This window comes from Hipposideros armiger, unplaced genomic scaffold (genome assembly GCF_001890085.2).
Source record: "Hipposideros armiger isolate ML-2016 unplaced genomic scaffold, ASM189008v1 scaffold_376, whole genome shotgun sequence".
NCBI lineage: Eukaryota > Metazoa > Chordata > Mammalia > Chiroptera > Hipposideridae > Hipposideros > Hipposideros armiger.
In genome coordinates, this window is record NW_017731726.1 from 1,561,180 (window position 1) to 1,578,294 (window position 17,115).

The window sequence follows — 17,115 nt, forward strand, 5'->3', positions numbered from 1 at the left end:
TTAATTTCAAATGGTATCATTTTCAGTTTTTAAAGCAACCTATATTCTGTCTTTATGCAGCCAGGTACTTGATGGCCTGTTCTTGAGAGTCTGTGTCACTTTTCTTCCTGTTATGCGTACTTCCATTGTATTTTACAATTAGGTTACTTCGATGTGCTTTGTTATCTAATATTTTCATTTCATTGAAACATTCTGTTACAACTCAAGGCATCAGTGCATTATTCCTTGGTTCTTTCCCCTCATTAAATACTTATTGTTCTTTTGGAAATAAGCCACCTGCTAGGTGTTTCGAGTACCAGAATGGAGGGAACAAGTGATCCTTACTCTCAACAAAGTTAACTAAAAGAAAAGTAATGTAATGCTATTAATATTAGTGATAAGAGTGATGCTAGACTTTATTCATCATACAGATCGGATATACCTGCCACTATACTTCTAAAAAAAACTACTCCTTTAAAAATGTATACCTTAATTACTGAATATTTGCCCTTGCTCAAAAATGATACTCTATAAATATGTAGACATTCATAAATCTAATTCTTTTTGCATATGGTCACTATGATTTGGGGGTTTTTTTTAGATTTTTTTTACTTGACCTCTAATTTTATATTGTTTTACCAGCTCAATTATAAAATAACCCTAGAAAATTAGCAAATTCTCTAGAGATCACCTATTTTATTATTTTAACATTTTTTAAAAAGTGGACAAAATTTAGAATACCAGTGCTGATTTTGTATTTCTGTAAGTTATTTCTAAATAAACCTTAGGTTATAGTCATATGAAATCACTATTGTAGCAAATATTAAATGAAGAGATACTAAAGTTGAAACACTAATTTCAAAAACTATTTTCTGAAACACTAAGGATTTACATGATGTCAAAAAAAAAACATTGTCTTGATAAAGAGTAAACCATTGTATTTGAGTGTGAGTGTGACTTCTGGTTCAAGTTGGCAAGCTGAAGCCAAATTTTACTTCCCATCTGTCTCTAGAAGTTATTGAAATTGAAGTAAAAACTACAGAATGAGATACATTCATAGAAGCAATGAAACCCAGAAAACAAAACATTGTTAAAATGAAGACTTAAAAAACAAAATGTGTAGAAGAGAAAAGGCAGATGCACTACTTTAGAATACAGCCAAAATTGTGAGAACCTTCAGAGCAGGCTATAAAAAATGACGACAGCCGAGGTGGGAACCGTTCTTCCAATAGGACCTGTTGATGATCCTGGTTTGTTTATAGGGAAGTACAGAGAGCAGGAGAACATAAAGACCAGAAATTCCCTGATGAATTAAAGACTATCAGCAGACAACTGAGCCAACTGGCCATCCCCATTCCTATTTATAGAATGGGGGTGTTTGCCCATAAATACCAGGGATCTACTTTCTAAAGACATTGAATGTGCTACTGAAGTGAATTTGAGGAAACCTCCTTACTAAGGACTTTCGGGAGTCATAGGAAAGAAGCAATGTGTCTACTTAATCTCCATTCATTCACCCGAAGGAGAATTCTGCCTCTTGGATAAACTTGAAATTGAAGGTGACAAGAGATTAAAATGTTATATAGAAGAACAAGCATCCACTGAATATAAGCTTTTTGGAGAAAATGAAGTAACACCAACAAGAATACAAAGGTGGTAGTCTAGGAAAGGATTGATTATCAAAGCAATGCTCAAAGGAATTTCTCCAGGGTGGGAGAAAACCACGGTTTCAGATTGAAAAGGCCCAGCAAAAGAAGCTATAAAGAAACCACAGGTAGACATATTTTCTTAAAATGTTAGAGTACCACAGATATATGGAGTATCTGGAGAGGTTTCAAAAAGGATAAAAACACTCAAGCTCTCAATGAAACAAGAAGAATATTAACATTAGTGTGGTAGGCAGGATTTTGGCCCCCATGATCTCCTCTGATATCATGCCTATGAATATGCTACATCACATGGTGAAAAAAGACTTTGCACCTGGAACTAAGATTGCTAATCAGCTGACCTTAAAATAGGGAACTTATCCAGGTGAATTATCCAGGTGGACCCAATGTAATCACAGAACAGAAGGTTTGGCCAGAAAGATGAGGCAGAAGGAAGATCAGAGAAATGGAAGACATGGGAGGGACTCAACCCGCTGTTGCTAGATTTTAAGATGGAGAATAGGACTCTGAGGCAGCGAATGCAGGGGGCCTCTAGAAGCTGAGATTCTCCAGTCAACAGCCAGCAAGAGAACATGGATCCCACTTCTACAACCACATGAAACTGAATTCAGCTAATCTCCTGTGTCAGCCTGGATAATCAAGGCCAGCACCCTGATTTCAGCCTCAAGAAACCCAGGGTAGAGAAACAAGTCAAATCAACCTGGGCTTCTGACCTACAGAACTGTGAGATAATAAATAGGTGCCATTTGAAGTCACTGTGCCTGTGACTTTTTTTTTTTTTACAGCAACCTTAGAAAACAAATACAGATTCAGTACTGGAAGACGAGTGCTGCTGTAACAAATGCCTAGAAATGTGGAAGTGGCTGTGGAGCCAGGCAGTGGGGGATGATGAAAGAATTTCGAGAAAAATGAAAGAAAAAGCTCAGATTGCCTTGAACAGGGTGCTAGTAGAACTACGGACATTGGAGGCTGCAGGTGAGAGCTCAGAAAGAAATGAGAAATGTGTTTATGGAAATTGCAAATGATGTACAGCTTCCAAAAGCCTAGCGGAATTGTGACGTGCAGTTATGTGGAAAGCAGATATGCTGAGTGATGAGTTAGCTCTATAGCTGAGGAGATTTCCCAGCGGTGTTCAAGGTGTGACCTGGTTTTTTCTTGATGCTTATAATGAAATTCAAAAGGAGAAACATAAATTGAGAGAACTGTTAAACATTAAGAATCCAGAGTTAGATGATTTAGGAAAATTTTCAGTCTACCAAGATAGCAAAAGATAAAAAATTTGCTGTCCGGAAAACATGTTCTAGAGAAAACAAAACAACACACCTGAGGGTGTGGCTGTACCACCATTCTCATACCTCAGAAACTTTGAAAAGTCAGAGTATAAGTTACACAAAAGCCTTTTAAGAAGATGAAAGTTCCACTCAGCCATCTGAGCAGTAGCTAAAAATAGAGAATGGATTTTCTAGGAAATTTCTGTGGAGGAGCTTCTTGTCAAATGGAGTGAATCCTTGTGACACACACAAGATTCTCACAAAGTTATTGAGAATTTTGTATCAGCAAAAACTGCCAGCTTGGACTGAAAGGAACAGAGACACGATGAAATGAAGGAAGGCTCTTCAACCCCCAATATTCTCTGGCAAGAAATATGCCAATGAAAGCTAATGAAACTACTTAGCTGCACACATATGTTACTTTTCATTAAAAAAAAGAAGAAGAAAAGGATAAATCAGAGGGCAGAGCTCTAAGCCCAGAGGGTGAGCTGAGAACCACAGAGGATCATGGCCAGGCCCAGAAACCAGGTGGAATTTGTGAAGCTGGATTTCAAAATTGATTTGGACTCCTGGACCCTTTTCCTTCAGTTTTCTCCCTTTTGAAAGCAGAATGTCTGTAACTTTTAGCCCATGCCTCTCTCACCATTGTATGCTGGGAGTAGATAACTTGCTTTCTAGTTTCACAGATGGAGAGACATTCTATCTCAGTATGGATTATGCCCAGTCATATCCATACCTAATTTAGGTGATTTGGATAATGAGATTTGGGGATTTTGCACCAATGAGATTTAGGGGAGATCTCTGTACTCTGAGTTGATGCTGTATTGGGTGGACACTTTTGGAACCTTGTGTTTTGCATGTGGAGTGGATGTGAATCTTTGGGGGCCAGAAGGTGGAGTACAGTAGCCTAAATAATGCCCCACCAAAAGATGCCAGTGAGCTAATCCTCAGAACCTGTGAATGTGTTACATAGCAAAAGAGACTTTGCAGATATGATTAAAATTATGGATCTTGAGATGGTCCCTATCTGGTTGGGCCCATTCTAATCACACAGGCCCTGTAAAGCTCAGAAGAAGGCAGAAGAGTCAGTTATAAAGACACCATATAAGGGACAGGAAAGACGGCAGAAGTAGAGGTCAGAGAATAGAAGAAAGAATGACTCCACATACCATTGCGGGCTTTGAAGATGGAGAAAGGGGCCAGGAGCCAAGGAGTGGGGACTGAAGGAATGCAGAAGCTGAGAACATCCATGCCTAACAGCATGCGAGGAAATCAGAACTTCAGCCCTGCAAGCGCGAAGAACCAAATTCTGCCAACAAACTGGGCTCTATGGGCTCTAGAAAGGAACTCGGTCCTGACAACATCTTGAGTTTGGCCCTGCGAACACAGACCAGAGAAACCTTAGTCAACCCTCTTAGATTCTGATCCACAGAACTGTGAGTAAATAATTAAGTGTTACTTTAAGTTGCTAAATTTGTAGTAGCTTGTTACAACATCAAACAATCAGAATTTCACCCATGACACTAGACACTAGGCCATAACGAAGAAATGTTGCCAACGTTATTAGAAAAAAGAGATTGTGAATGTATGGTGCTATACCCAGCCAAAATACCTTTCAAATAGAGTAAAATTTATTTAAATTAAATATGTACACTCTTGAAGTTTACCTTCCACATATCCCATTTGAAAAATTAAAGTTTTACTGTAGTAGAACAAAAAAGTAATCCAAGAAAGAGTATATGATAGAATCCAAATGTTGGTGATACAATAACAATAAATCACAAGATAATATCTGTGCAACAAAAATAACCTGTCCATATTACAACATCAAAATTGCTATGATTATGAAACTGGATGAGTTAGTGATATAGGAAAGAAGGTATAATACTTTTTCTGTTTGTATGAAAATTAAAAGACAATTAAAGCTTCAGAAAAAATGTGCAAGAGAATCATAACTCAAATATAAAGCTATCTAAAATTTTGATAAATTTTATGAATTGATAAAGTATAAAAAGTGATTATTTTACCTAATATTTAGTAAAATACTTTGAATAATATTACTGTAATGGACTGGGAGTAAATGAACTCTACAAATTTTATTTTTACTTTCAATTTTCAAAATTAATGTATAGAACAAAAACACATGGGAAAATGTAACTAGTTTTAGAACAAAAGCAGTGGCTAGACTTATGGGGTAAGAGAGAACAACAACGACATGAAATTACTCAGCTTTCTCAGTTGAAAATAATTAACTATGATCTACAATCACTGGATTAAGAAATTGATACATGAATACATTATTTAGAGTTATGAAGGTAATCATAAAAACAAACAAACAAAAGCAAAACCAAAAACCATCAGAAAGTCATATTGGATTATGGCTCCTCTAATGACCTCAACTTAACCAGAAGTCTATTTTCAAATAAGGTCACCTTCTGAGGTACTAGGACTTAGATCTTTCAAGTATCTTCTGGGGGGAATTTGATGCAACCTTCAACTCAGAAAATGAAATATGGAACCTAATAAAATATACTTTACAGAAAAGAAAGAAGACAGAGTTTGAGAGGCTGAATGATAGCATATATTTGAGAAAATTACTACAAGGGTAGCTAGACAGCATCTGCTCTCATTAAAATGAACAAAAGCAAAGGAGAGTTAAAGTTTCCCAAGACCTTTTGGAGAGGCAAGACAATGTTTTGGGCCATGTTATCACTGGTGATGAAACATGGGTGCGCCAATATGACCCTGAAACAAAGCATCAAAGTGCACAATGGAAGTCAGCAAATTCTCCACAACCAAATAGTTCTGTCAGTCCAAATCAAGAGTCAAAACAATGTTGCTAACCTTTTTTGATATCAGAGGGATGATTCATTATGCACTTGTACCAACTGGACAAACAGTTAACCAAGTTTACTATTTGGAAGTGCTGAAAAGGCTGCATGAAAAAGATGAAAATGACCTGAACTTTTCGCCAATTCATGGCTCTTGCATCACGACAATGCACCAGCTCACACGGCACTGTCTGTGAGGGAGTTTTTTGCCAGTAAACAAATAACTGTATTGGAACACCCTCCCTACTCACCTGATCTGGCCGCCAATGACTTCTTTCTTTACCCAAAGATAAAGGAAATATTAATAGGAAGACATTTTGATGACATTCAGGACATCAAGGGTAATACAACAACAGCCCTGATGGCCATTCCAGAAAAAGAGTTCCAAAATTTCTTCGAAGGGTGAACTAGGCGCCTGGCATCAATGCATGGCTTCCCAAGGGGAGTACTTTGAAGGTGACTGTAGTGATATTCAGCAATGAGGTATGTAGCACTTTTTCTAGGATTAGTTCGCGAACTTAATTGCCAGACCTCATATGTACATGAAAAAAACAAAGATTTGCCTGCAGGGGATAGGGGGCAGAGTGGGAGGGGGGTGAGAGTCATGTGCAGTAGGACACAAAGATTAATTACAGTGCTGTATCTCCAGTGGAGATCACACGTAATTCTGATGGCCACACTATTTCTTAATTTTATTCATGTTGCCTGGCACACTCTCAATGTAATTTCATGAAATAGACTTAAATTTTTCTAATATTCCACCCACCACCTATTTTTTGTTTATTTTTTTCCACATAACTTAACTCCAGTGGGTTTCTGTTAATTGCCAAACAATCCCTGAATGAGATTGATATACTGCAAAATACAAATATTTTTAATAATTACTGGGAAGAAGATGTAAAATGTTAGTAATTTCACAATAAATGAGTATAAAACATCTGATTATAGACAAAAAAAGGATGAGGGATACAGAGATGAAGGGAGCAAAATTTTGTTAATTTCTTCATCAATGATCCTGACATTAAACAAATATAGGTTCAAATGCGTGTGGTTTTTACAAGTTCTAGTAAAATTAATTATAGCATACATTTAACAAATTATGAAAACATATGCATTTAAATATGCTCACACAGCAGATGATAGAAAACAAAAGGAATGGAAAAAAAACATTTTTATATGTTTGGAAATGTTATTATCTGATGAAAGCAAAACGAAGCACTAAAGATCTGAAATAAATGTCAGTAGGTTAAACTCTCCTTTTCAATCATTATGAAACTCTTAGATGTAGAACACAGTATAGAGAAAAGTATAAAATAAAGGGACCAAAGAAAATTAAAATAACAGACAAAGCTATATATCAGACAAATGTGCTAATCTGTATAAAGATTACATCTGTACCAAACAAAAAATATTCAAAATCACAACAGGAAGAAAAACAATAAAACATCACCAAAAACAAAAACACAGCAAAAAAAAATGATACTTTATAAGAAGACAGAGTGTCATATTTTCCTGACTAATAGTAAATGTCTAAGATTAATAGTAAATGACTAGTGAAAAAGTGAAGATTTATGAATTTTCTGTACCTACTGACATAATAGCCAAATACATAAAGCAAGATCATTAGAAACATTTATAAAAGACATTTCTCAGTTAATGACATTCTGAATAGGCAAAATTATAAGCCTAGCAATTAAGTATTGTTAGCCAATGTTAACATTTGCAAATGTTATATAATATATATATATATATATATATATATATATATATATTAATACAAAGAAAACAATTGGGGAAATCAAGTTTTCAAAGGCCATGTTCTTTTTTTTTTAAGATTTTTATTGGGGAATTGGGGGAATGGGGACAGTGCTGGGGAATTGGGGGAAGGGGAACAGACAAGTTGCTGTCCTTTTGTTCTTCAGTCTAGTTGTAGAGGACGTTGCTTCACTGGCCCAAGTTGCCACCATCATTGCACTCTTTCCGGGTGAGGCAGATCAGTCACCGGCTTCTGGACAGCTGCTCACGCTGGCTGCTGGCTACACACGGTAGCCCATGGCAACCCACTGCAGCAGGGGCTGCAGCCTACGCCGTCGCAGGCAACTCACCGCAGCCCAGCTCCAGGTTGAGCCGCTATTCAGCATCTCAGCTGTAGAGGGCAGTGTCACTGGCCCTCACATGTGGGATCCGAACCGGGGCCCTCTGGCGTCCCAAGCCAGCTCTTAACCAACGTGCCACTCGGCGGGCCCTCAAAGGCCACGTTCTTAAACAGTGTAAATAAAACTTGAAATTAGTGACAAAGTATTTTCTAAAGTATATCAAACAATTGAAATTAAAAGGAAATAAAACAATGAAACAATCTTTTAAGTCATTTAGATATAAAATGAAATATAAATTGAATTATGGAATGTGTAAAATCACTGTATATGAGAACATAAGAGAGTTGGCCAAAGATATTCTCATATAGAACTTTAGAGCAATAAATGTCTTACTTATCAAGGAAAAAGTTAATTTAAATGAGTAAAGTGTCATTCAATTCAATATAGTTAGAAGGCGAATAAAAGAAAATTAAACAAAAGATGAAGAAGGAATTATCATAAATGAAATCAGTGCATTAACAAAGAGAAGAAGTATTCATATGTTCAAGAGCTATACCTTTGATAATGCAAATAAAAGTGAAAAAATCTTGCAAGTCTTATGCAAGATAAAATAGAAATAAAATATTAACAAAGAGGAAGATGTAGAAAAATTAAGTTTTAAAATGAGACAATATTATGTATAACTCCACATTAATAAATGTAAAATTGTCAATAAAATGAGAGGTTTTTTAGAGAAATATGAAGGTTTGAAGTTAACACAAAACAACCTTGACAGATTAATAGCTATGAAAGAAGCTGTAAAATTATAAAAATTACTTTAAAGAAGTTATATCAGAAAGTTTTACAAATTCCAAGCCATCTAAACTGTTCTAGAGTTTCCAAAACTCTTTGATTATATATGTGTGTGGTGTGTGTGTGTGTGTGTGTGTGTGTGTGTGTGTATTTGTGTGTATATATTTATATATACAAATATACATATATATTTTATACATGTTTAATCTCACTTGGTAATATATGTGCAAAATATAAAATAAATACTATCAAATTAATTATAGAATAACAATGTAAAGGACAATCTCACATGCTAAATATAATTTTATTTATATTAATAAATTAATTTTTAAAATGGAGGAAACAAATTCCAGCAGTTTCTTCTTTTTTCTTTTTTCATCCTAACAAGTTCAGATTTAGGGTGATTTTCTTCCTTTTTACTTCACTGTTTTCTTAACTTTTGCATTCAGAAAAATATGTTAAAGTATATTACAAGTTCAAGTATTTGAAAAATGAGTCTCATATATTCTTGGACTTAAAGATGATAAAAGGTAAATTACTGAGATAATGAAGGATTATATTAAATAATACTGTGTGTTTATTCTGAGGATTTCCTGAGAATATTTGACTTGCCTACACTTAAATAATATTTATAATGACCATACTAGAATAATTGTGTGGAGCAGTGAAAAATAAGCTGTTCCTGTGAGTGGGTTAAACTAATTGAAAACAGAAAAAGGATTTGAGTTGGATATTTTACAAAGCCCTTCCTAATGTATAATAGGAGTAACAAATATTATGTGAGATTTTACTATCTGCCAGGCACTGTTCTAAACAGTTTATGTGTATTATTTAATCCTCCTCAAACTCCACGATGTTGTTACTATAAAATAGAATAATCATTGCTATAATTATTATTATTCAGTGTCAAATAGCAGGTAATGATTCATTAGATATTGCAAAAAGAATATTTGTAAGCAATGTATCAGAGCAAGATGTCATTAACTGAATTTTTTTTCTAACCACTTTTTTTTATTTCCAATCACTGATATATTTGTGCAATGAGATTATTGTTTAAGAAATTATTTATTTTCATTTGGAAATGTGTTCTTATATTGGGTTGTCGGAAAAGTCATGACGTATTTTTTCTATGCTTTTCATTGCAAAAATGTGTCATGACTTTTTCGATAACCCAATAGTTCCTTTGAATGATGAGGAAGAGTTACCCACTATAGGTAGGCTTCCCCAGGCAGCACGTCTGTGTGCAAATAGTTTACTGAGAAGAACATTGGGAACTACACTTGTGAGGGAATCAGGGAAGGAGGACTTGGCAATGGGAAAACACCTGAGGCTGGGATGACCCTTATCAGATGCCTGATTATTGGAGGCAGCTGCCCAGGGGCTGAGAAGCCTTGGGTAAGGCTGCTCTCCTCAGCCAAGGACGGTTTCCAGAGAGACACTGAGGCAGGCTCCACCTGCAGGCAGGCAGCATTGCCAGCTGGAAGGGCAAGTGTCCATATCCTGGGGGTCCCCTGGGTGATGCCCTCCCCCCCCCATCATCTACCACATCAGGCAAGAAACACTGAACTGATAAGGCTGTATATCCTTGTTTATTCAAAAATGTATCTGACAGAGAAACAAATAGGCATCTGTCCGAGTTCAAGACAGAGCAGAATGGTGGAGAGAAAAGGGCAGTCACATTTTCGAGGCAAACCAACAGGAAAGAAATGGGTTTTAGGCATAAATTCTAAAGGATAAAAGAGTGGATGAGGAGACAATAACCAAATACCTCCTAGAAACTATTGTAGAAAGAAAATTGATGCATGCGAAAGGATTTGCTGAAAGCTAGAATCAGCAGAGAGGAAACCAAGAGTAACCAGACTGGCATTTAAGACCCTCTCCAGACACAGGAATTCATCGACAGCATCAGATATTTGGAGGAGACAAAATAAGGATGACTGGGTGGAAATCTGTTTAAAAAGTGGGCATACCCACTATAGCCCATGCCCTCCTCTCCAACCTAACAATTCCCCTCCCCCTGCCACCCCCCACCCCCCAAAGAAAAGACCTGTGGTATTTGTTTATAGGAGGGGAACATTTTCTTTTTAATTAATTATTATTATTTTTTTGATGATGGGAGAAGGGGATTGGACTGGGTGACACCAGGAGGAGTTAAGGTAGGGGGACCAAAACAGGGAACAAGTGAGTGCATACACACTGAAGGTTGAGATGCCCTCACCCGGCGCGCCCTGATCCCAGTGCCTTCTCGTATCTCACTCTCAGAAAACTGGCTGCCAGGCTTTTGCCCTCCTGGGTAGCTATTGGATATTTTCTGGGGGAATCTGATCAACCTAAAGCAAAGAATTTTAAAAGTTTCTCCATCTAAACAATTGAGGCAGGTCATCCTCCAGGGCAGCTCACAGCCCATAATCCTTCTTAAGTGCCCAGGTTCCCAAACTTTTTAGTGTGGGCAGACAATCAAGAATGTGCGGGGTTCCCATGTAAAAAATAAGGGAGAAACAAAGAGGAAAAATGTAACTTGGAGAGAACAGAGCCCATGCAGGGAGGAAATAAAACACGACAAATAAAAGGACTGCAAATATCTGAGAGCAATCAAAGAATATATTGCAACTATGAAATGAGAACAGTTGCTTAAAAAAAAACAAAACCCAACATTCAGAGTCCATAAAAGAGCTTTTGAAAATTAAAATGTGGTAGGAAAAAAACTCAAAAAAAATATTATACATGAAAGCTCACCAAATCCTCCAGAAAGCAGAGCAAACGGATGAAGTGACATAAAATAAGAGACATGAGATAAGAAAATTAAAGTACACACCCCAGAGGTCTAAAAGCTAAATGTGGGAGTGGTGCTCAAATAAATCTGAAGAATAAGAAATGCTAAACCAGAATTCCACACTCAGCCAAACAATAAAATATGTGGGAAAATAAACACATTTTTAAGCATACAGCATCTTGGAAATGTACTCCCATGAGCTTTTCCTTATGAAGATACTAGATGCTGTGGTACCCATGAATGAGAAAGGAGGCAATTGGATACAGGAAATAGGAAATCCAGGGGAGAGAGGCAGCAAAGCATCCCCAAGAGGATGGTTCATTTGAGTTTTCAGGCTGGTAGCTAAGCAACCCGTCCAGATGTAAAAGGCTCCAGGAGATATTTCTTCAGGATGATAAAACCGATAGAACATGGAAACAACTGACAAAGTATTTGGGGTTGAATTAGTAAGTACATAGAAAACTGTATAATAGTTATCAGCTCTAGGAAAAGCACAATGGGTCAGGAACAGAAAACTAAAGTTTACTACTTGGCTGAATTAAGAATTGTTTTTACAAGATCCTAATGAACCGAACACTGAATATTAAACTGACTGACATGGTGGAATGGGGGGATTGTGTGGAAGGGATCAAATGAGTTGAAGGAAGGAGGAGGGTGAATGTTTTATCCTTCCATGTCCTAGTGAGAAGTCCATAGCTAATGATACAAAAGGAATAATCAAGAAAAGCACACAACAGGTTATTTATAAAAATCCAGCTTAACACAGAAACAGCTAAAAGAGATGCAAGTATTTGCCTCTGAGAAGGAAGAATTCCGGATGGGGGAGGTGGAGGATTTTTTGTTGTTGTTGTTAAGCTATCTTGTAAAATTATTTTCTTGCTAATATATATGCATGTATATATAGCTCTGAATAAAAACATTAAAAAGATGGACAAGAGAAATAGAAAGAGCATTAATTTTTTTAGTCAAAAAGAAGACTATAGATACTGGCCTGAATGAACTGCCTTATCCTTTCTGCAATGAAATTCTAGATCAGCAAGCTAGCTTCTTAGCAACCTTGGAAAAGCTTCTTATTTGGATGACATTGTTAAACACATTTTTTTAATATTCTAAAATGTTGATCTAAATGACTTTTAGATTTCTATTCTTATAAGCTTACCTCTAAACTCTTTACTTTGTAGAATATAATTTTAGAAAACGTATACTTCAATAACTGATTAGTCTACCAGTGAGGTATCTTATATGATAAAAGAAAATATCATACAATAAAAATGCAGCTGCAGACCTCATTAATTCAGTTTTTTCTCCATATTCTACCTAGGCGAAGGTGAAGTTTACCTTTGAATGCCTAAGAAGAAATGAATATTGTAAGCATCATTATAAGGATATCTTGGTCATTTCTTTAAAAGAAACGGAAGATTACAGTGTATATTATTTAATAGATTTTTTAAATTAAATAACTATATATTGAGTTTATTCATGTAATAAATGCTAATTAAGAACCTGTTTTGTTCAGGTATTCTGCTGCATATTGGGCACACAAAACTGAAAATATATAGTGCTTGCTTTTAAGTTGACAAATAAGTTAGGAAATGGATATGAAAATGAGCAATGGTGATTAAAAGAAAAAATAATAACTGGAGGCTCTATTGAAGTTACACCAAATGCACTAGCAGCCCAGGCATGCGAGCATAGGGAATTTCCTGTGAGTTGAACTTGAAGAATAGAGGAGAGTAGGTGCATGAGTTGATGGAGAATATTCCAGGGAGGAAAAGCAGCTTGGATAGTGGTACAAAAGGTGGGGTGGGGAGAGTCTCAGAAGAGCCAGTGGTTCAGGATGGCTGGAGCATTGAGCAATGAATTTGGAGCAAGGGGGAAAAATATTTTAGATTTTATTATTTAGGTGGAGGCACGAGACACTATTAATAGCCATTCTTATTAACAGTAGCCAAAATTTAAAGTTATATATACCTGTGCTAAGCACCAAGCTAAGCTTTTTGCATACAAAATCTTATTTAATCCTTACAACTGCGGTATCCTTATTTTTCAATTTTTCAAGCTTGAGTGTAATATAATAAAATGTATGTAGAAATTTCATTCTAACACCTGTGAGAAAAGTGTTTCGGTCCAGTGAAAAAAATAAGATACAAAATGGTTTATGCAACTCCATAAAAACATTATATATAATATAGCAAGAAACAAGGTTGGAAATAGACATACTTAGAAAATAAATAAAAAAGAAATGGTCGTCCATTGGATGTGTAGATGGTTATGTCCATTCACCAGGACAGAGGGATGTAAGACACGGTGAGGTTTAGGAGAGGAAGTGATTAGTAAACATGGTTCCTATAGCAATGCTATTTTGATTGGGTGGTTATTTCACTTAGCATAACTAGTTGATGTTACTTTATGCTTTGCATTAATTAATCGCATTCCTGTTAAAGAAAAATGATGGTTTGCATGTCCTTAGTCACTGATGGATCCAGAACCTCAGGTTCTGATTTTGGCTTCATGACTTCTTTTATTCTATATTCATCACAATCCAGAACTTCCATGGTATGACCACCAAGAATATAAAAGTGAGGAACTTAAAAGTGCTGGTTTGTGAGCATGGCTGACTATTTATGCAGACTGTATTGACTTTCCTTTCCTTTACAAAATGTTGAGTTGCTTGTAAGATTTTTGTGGATCAGAACGTTAAAGTAACAGCTTCGCTCTGCTATGAACCCCTTCCAGCAGGTCTTCCGTTCCTTTTAACTGTCGGTCTACCTTCTTCATCCTGCAGGGCTCTCCGAGACCTTTCTAACCAATGATGAACCAGAATGCTGTGATGTCAGGAGAGAAGAGCAATCCAACAACCCATCCAAAGGGACGGTGTTAAAAAGTGGATCCTGTCACAGGACGTCGCTCCCAGTTTCATCAGCAACAAGACTGTGCAACAGCAGACTCAAACTGTGTGTTCTCGTACTGATTCTCTTACATACAGTTCTCACGGCCTCGGCAGCACAGAACGCCACAGCGCTGAGCTTGGGAGGCATCAACACGCTGGAGGAGAGCTCAACCAACGAGGACTAACCACGGAGGACACAGTGTCACCAGAGCAGCAGCTGGCCCACCATGGAAACGCGACTGCTATCAGATGTAACAGAGACTGGGTGCTTTTACCCTCCAATCACTTCTCGCAAGGCCTTTAGGGTAACATTGAAAAAGATGGGCCTGAATCCAAACAAGGACACAAACACAGCTTTTTATTGACTAAAAGGCTGTAAAGTGACTTCAATTTCTCACACCATTTTATACACTGTGTTTTAATGTTTGGAGGTTTTCTTTGCTTTGGTTTTGCTTTGGGTTGATTTGTGTTTTTTTTAATTTTTTTTTTTGCACTTGTTAATACAGGATTTATTTTGGGGGATGGTTTCTCAGAGGTAAACTAAGTCTTTTCACTGTCTCTATATATATTTCTAGTCATTGTGTGTGTTCATCAGATAGTTCTGTCTCTATGTCCTGTCAGTTTCTATTAGAGGAATGATTGCTATGACCTCGTGGTATAGCAAAAAACAACAACAAAAAAATGATTAAAAAAAAAATTAAAAAGACAAAAAAAAAGAAAACAACAAAAAAATTAAAAAAATTCCCTAACTCCCCCTCCTGCCGAAGGAACCAACGCCTTTCCCGGCCTCTCCTCCCCTCACCCCCTTCTCTCCCCTCAGCAGACAACATCCGCTTGCTTCTGTCTATGTGGCCACCGCGAATGGGCGCGCGAGCTCTGGTGGGACTCCGAGCCGCTGTTGCACAAACCCGCAACGGAGCAGACAAGGGGTGTACCTTTTAGCCGGACAAACAAGTGTTTCCCACACTAGGTGGAATCAGACAGTTAACACATTTTTTTATGTTAAATAAAAGCAAAGAAAACGACCATGAACTATGTTGCTCCAGCTCCCATTCCCCAAGGCCCAGTTCTTCCTCACTGATCAGGTGGCCCCAAGTGGCCACCTCGGATCAGAACGAGAAGAGGCCGGAAGTCCTTCCTGAAAGGCGGGCTTTCATTGAGATTTCAGTTACGTTGCAGTTCACACAGAGGCCCATTTCGGCCCTTGTAATGAGAACAGAGGGACTGAGGACACAAATCCGGGCTTCTTTCTCCTCCTTTATTGCTGTGGGGGAGACTGTAGAGATGCTCAAACAGCTGCGGTATACACAAGATACCCAATTTTATTCCAGGATTTCCCCAACATACGGTTTTAATTATCCCAGGTATAAAGTGTATGCAATTCTGCATCATCACGAAAGAAGATTAAAAAAAAAATAGGTTAGCCATTTTCATTCAAGTGCAAAAACTTTATCACTCTAACATGCTCTAGATAGTTGAAGAAAAGGGGAGAAATCTGGTTGCTCTATTTGTATTTTTTTTCTTTTTGTGGGAACATTTCACCCGCTGAGTGTCTATGAATTTGTTTTCTAAAAAAAGGCTTTTATGAGTTTACAGTAGAATCAGTGGAAGGAAGAGTTAATAAGGGCTGTTTTTAAAAAAACAAACAAACAAAACAAATAATTAAAAAAAAAACCACTTTACATTCCTTCCTATTCTCTAACTACACTTGGGAAGTGCACTTCTGATATGTTTGCTGTGTAGCTGGGAAGTGAAGGAAAACCATAGAAAAGGTCCTCTTAGCGAACAAAATTTAGTTATTAACTTTATAGCTTTGAAATTCCCCCAGGCATTTCTTTTCGTTGAAACAAACTTTAACCTCTGCATCATACTTAACCCTGCGACATGCGTACAGTATGCATATTTTGTTTTGAATAAAAATGTTTTGTTCCAGTCTGTTAAGAATATTCAAAAAATAATAAAGGTATTGCTTAATAAAATTGCTAGAATTGTTTAGCAGTACATGCACAAATATTTTACTAGATTCTTTGTTTTAATCGTGTTTTGTTGAGACTGAAAATTCTAAAATGGTCTGCGCAAATACAAAAAAAAACACCAAAAATGCAAAATTCTCCAGTTTTTGTTCCTTTTTAAAAATTGTTTCTTTCATGCAAATACAAACACATCCACATGTACACACACACACACACACACACACACACACACACAGTTATTTTAATTTACAGAAATACGGTGCTATGCCTGGGGATACAAGTGGGTGGGGAGTGGCTGGGCTTGACGTTGAATTGTTGCAAGTGTTAAACACTTGTAGAAATGAGCATTTTTAAATCCTAACTAGTGGAGGAGTGTAGATTTTTTTGGAGTTGGGGGATGAGAATAGTAGGGGGGCGGTGACTGTAGGGTGAGGGGATGGGTGATGATTCTTGAGGAAGGTGACCTCTTACTGACTTTGTCATATGGCAGGGAAAAGTTTATGACCATTATCTAACTCTGGTGTGCTAAGGCCACCCCACAGTTCATTTCTTTTGATGTTCCTTATGCTTCTGTTCATGCCAGAACAATTTTTATTCTTTTAAGAAAATGATACATCAACAAAGATGCAAGTTCCACCCACTCTTAAGACACTGGGCAAAATAATGAAACACAGCATTCCTTAACAAATAGAGTTTATTTTCTCTTAATGTCTTTTGAATCTGGCTAAAGTTCTTCCTGATATAAAAGGATTGGAAGTTTCCACTTGACTCTGCTTAGCTTTAGTTTGGGGAGGATAGCAGCCAAAAGAGGGAAAACAAAAATGTTTATTATTCTTATGTGAG

At 36.8% G+C, this 17,115-nt stretch overlaps 1 protein-coding gene across 2 annotated transcripts in view; it reads left to right on the plus strand.

The window, feature by feature from the left end:
* Positions 1 to 16,400, plus strand: part of NALF1 (NALCN channel auxiliary factor 1) — a 628,625-nt gene extending 612,225 nt beyond the window's left edge. The window contains exons 3-4 of one of the 2 annotated variants that reach the window (XM_019662430.1): positions 12,731 to 12,776; positions 14,195 to 14,283. In XM_019662430.1, coding sequence (XP_019517975.1) covers positions 12,731 to 12,753 — 23 coding nt within the window. In that variant the 3' untranslated portion in view covers positions 12,754 to 12,776; positions 14,195 to 14,283. Of the gene's footprint in view, positions 1 to 12,730; positions 12,777 to 14,194 lie in introns of both variants that reach the window. The other variant, XM_019662425.1, reaches the window with a different exon arrangement.
* Positions 16,401 to 17,115: the final 715 nt, after the last annotated feature.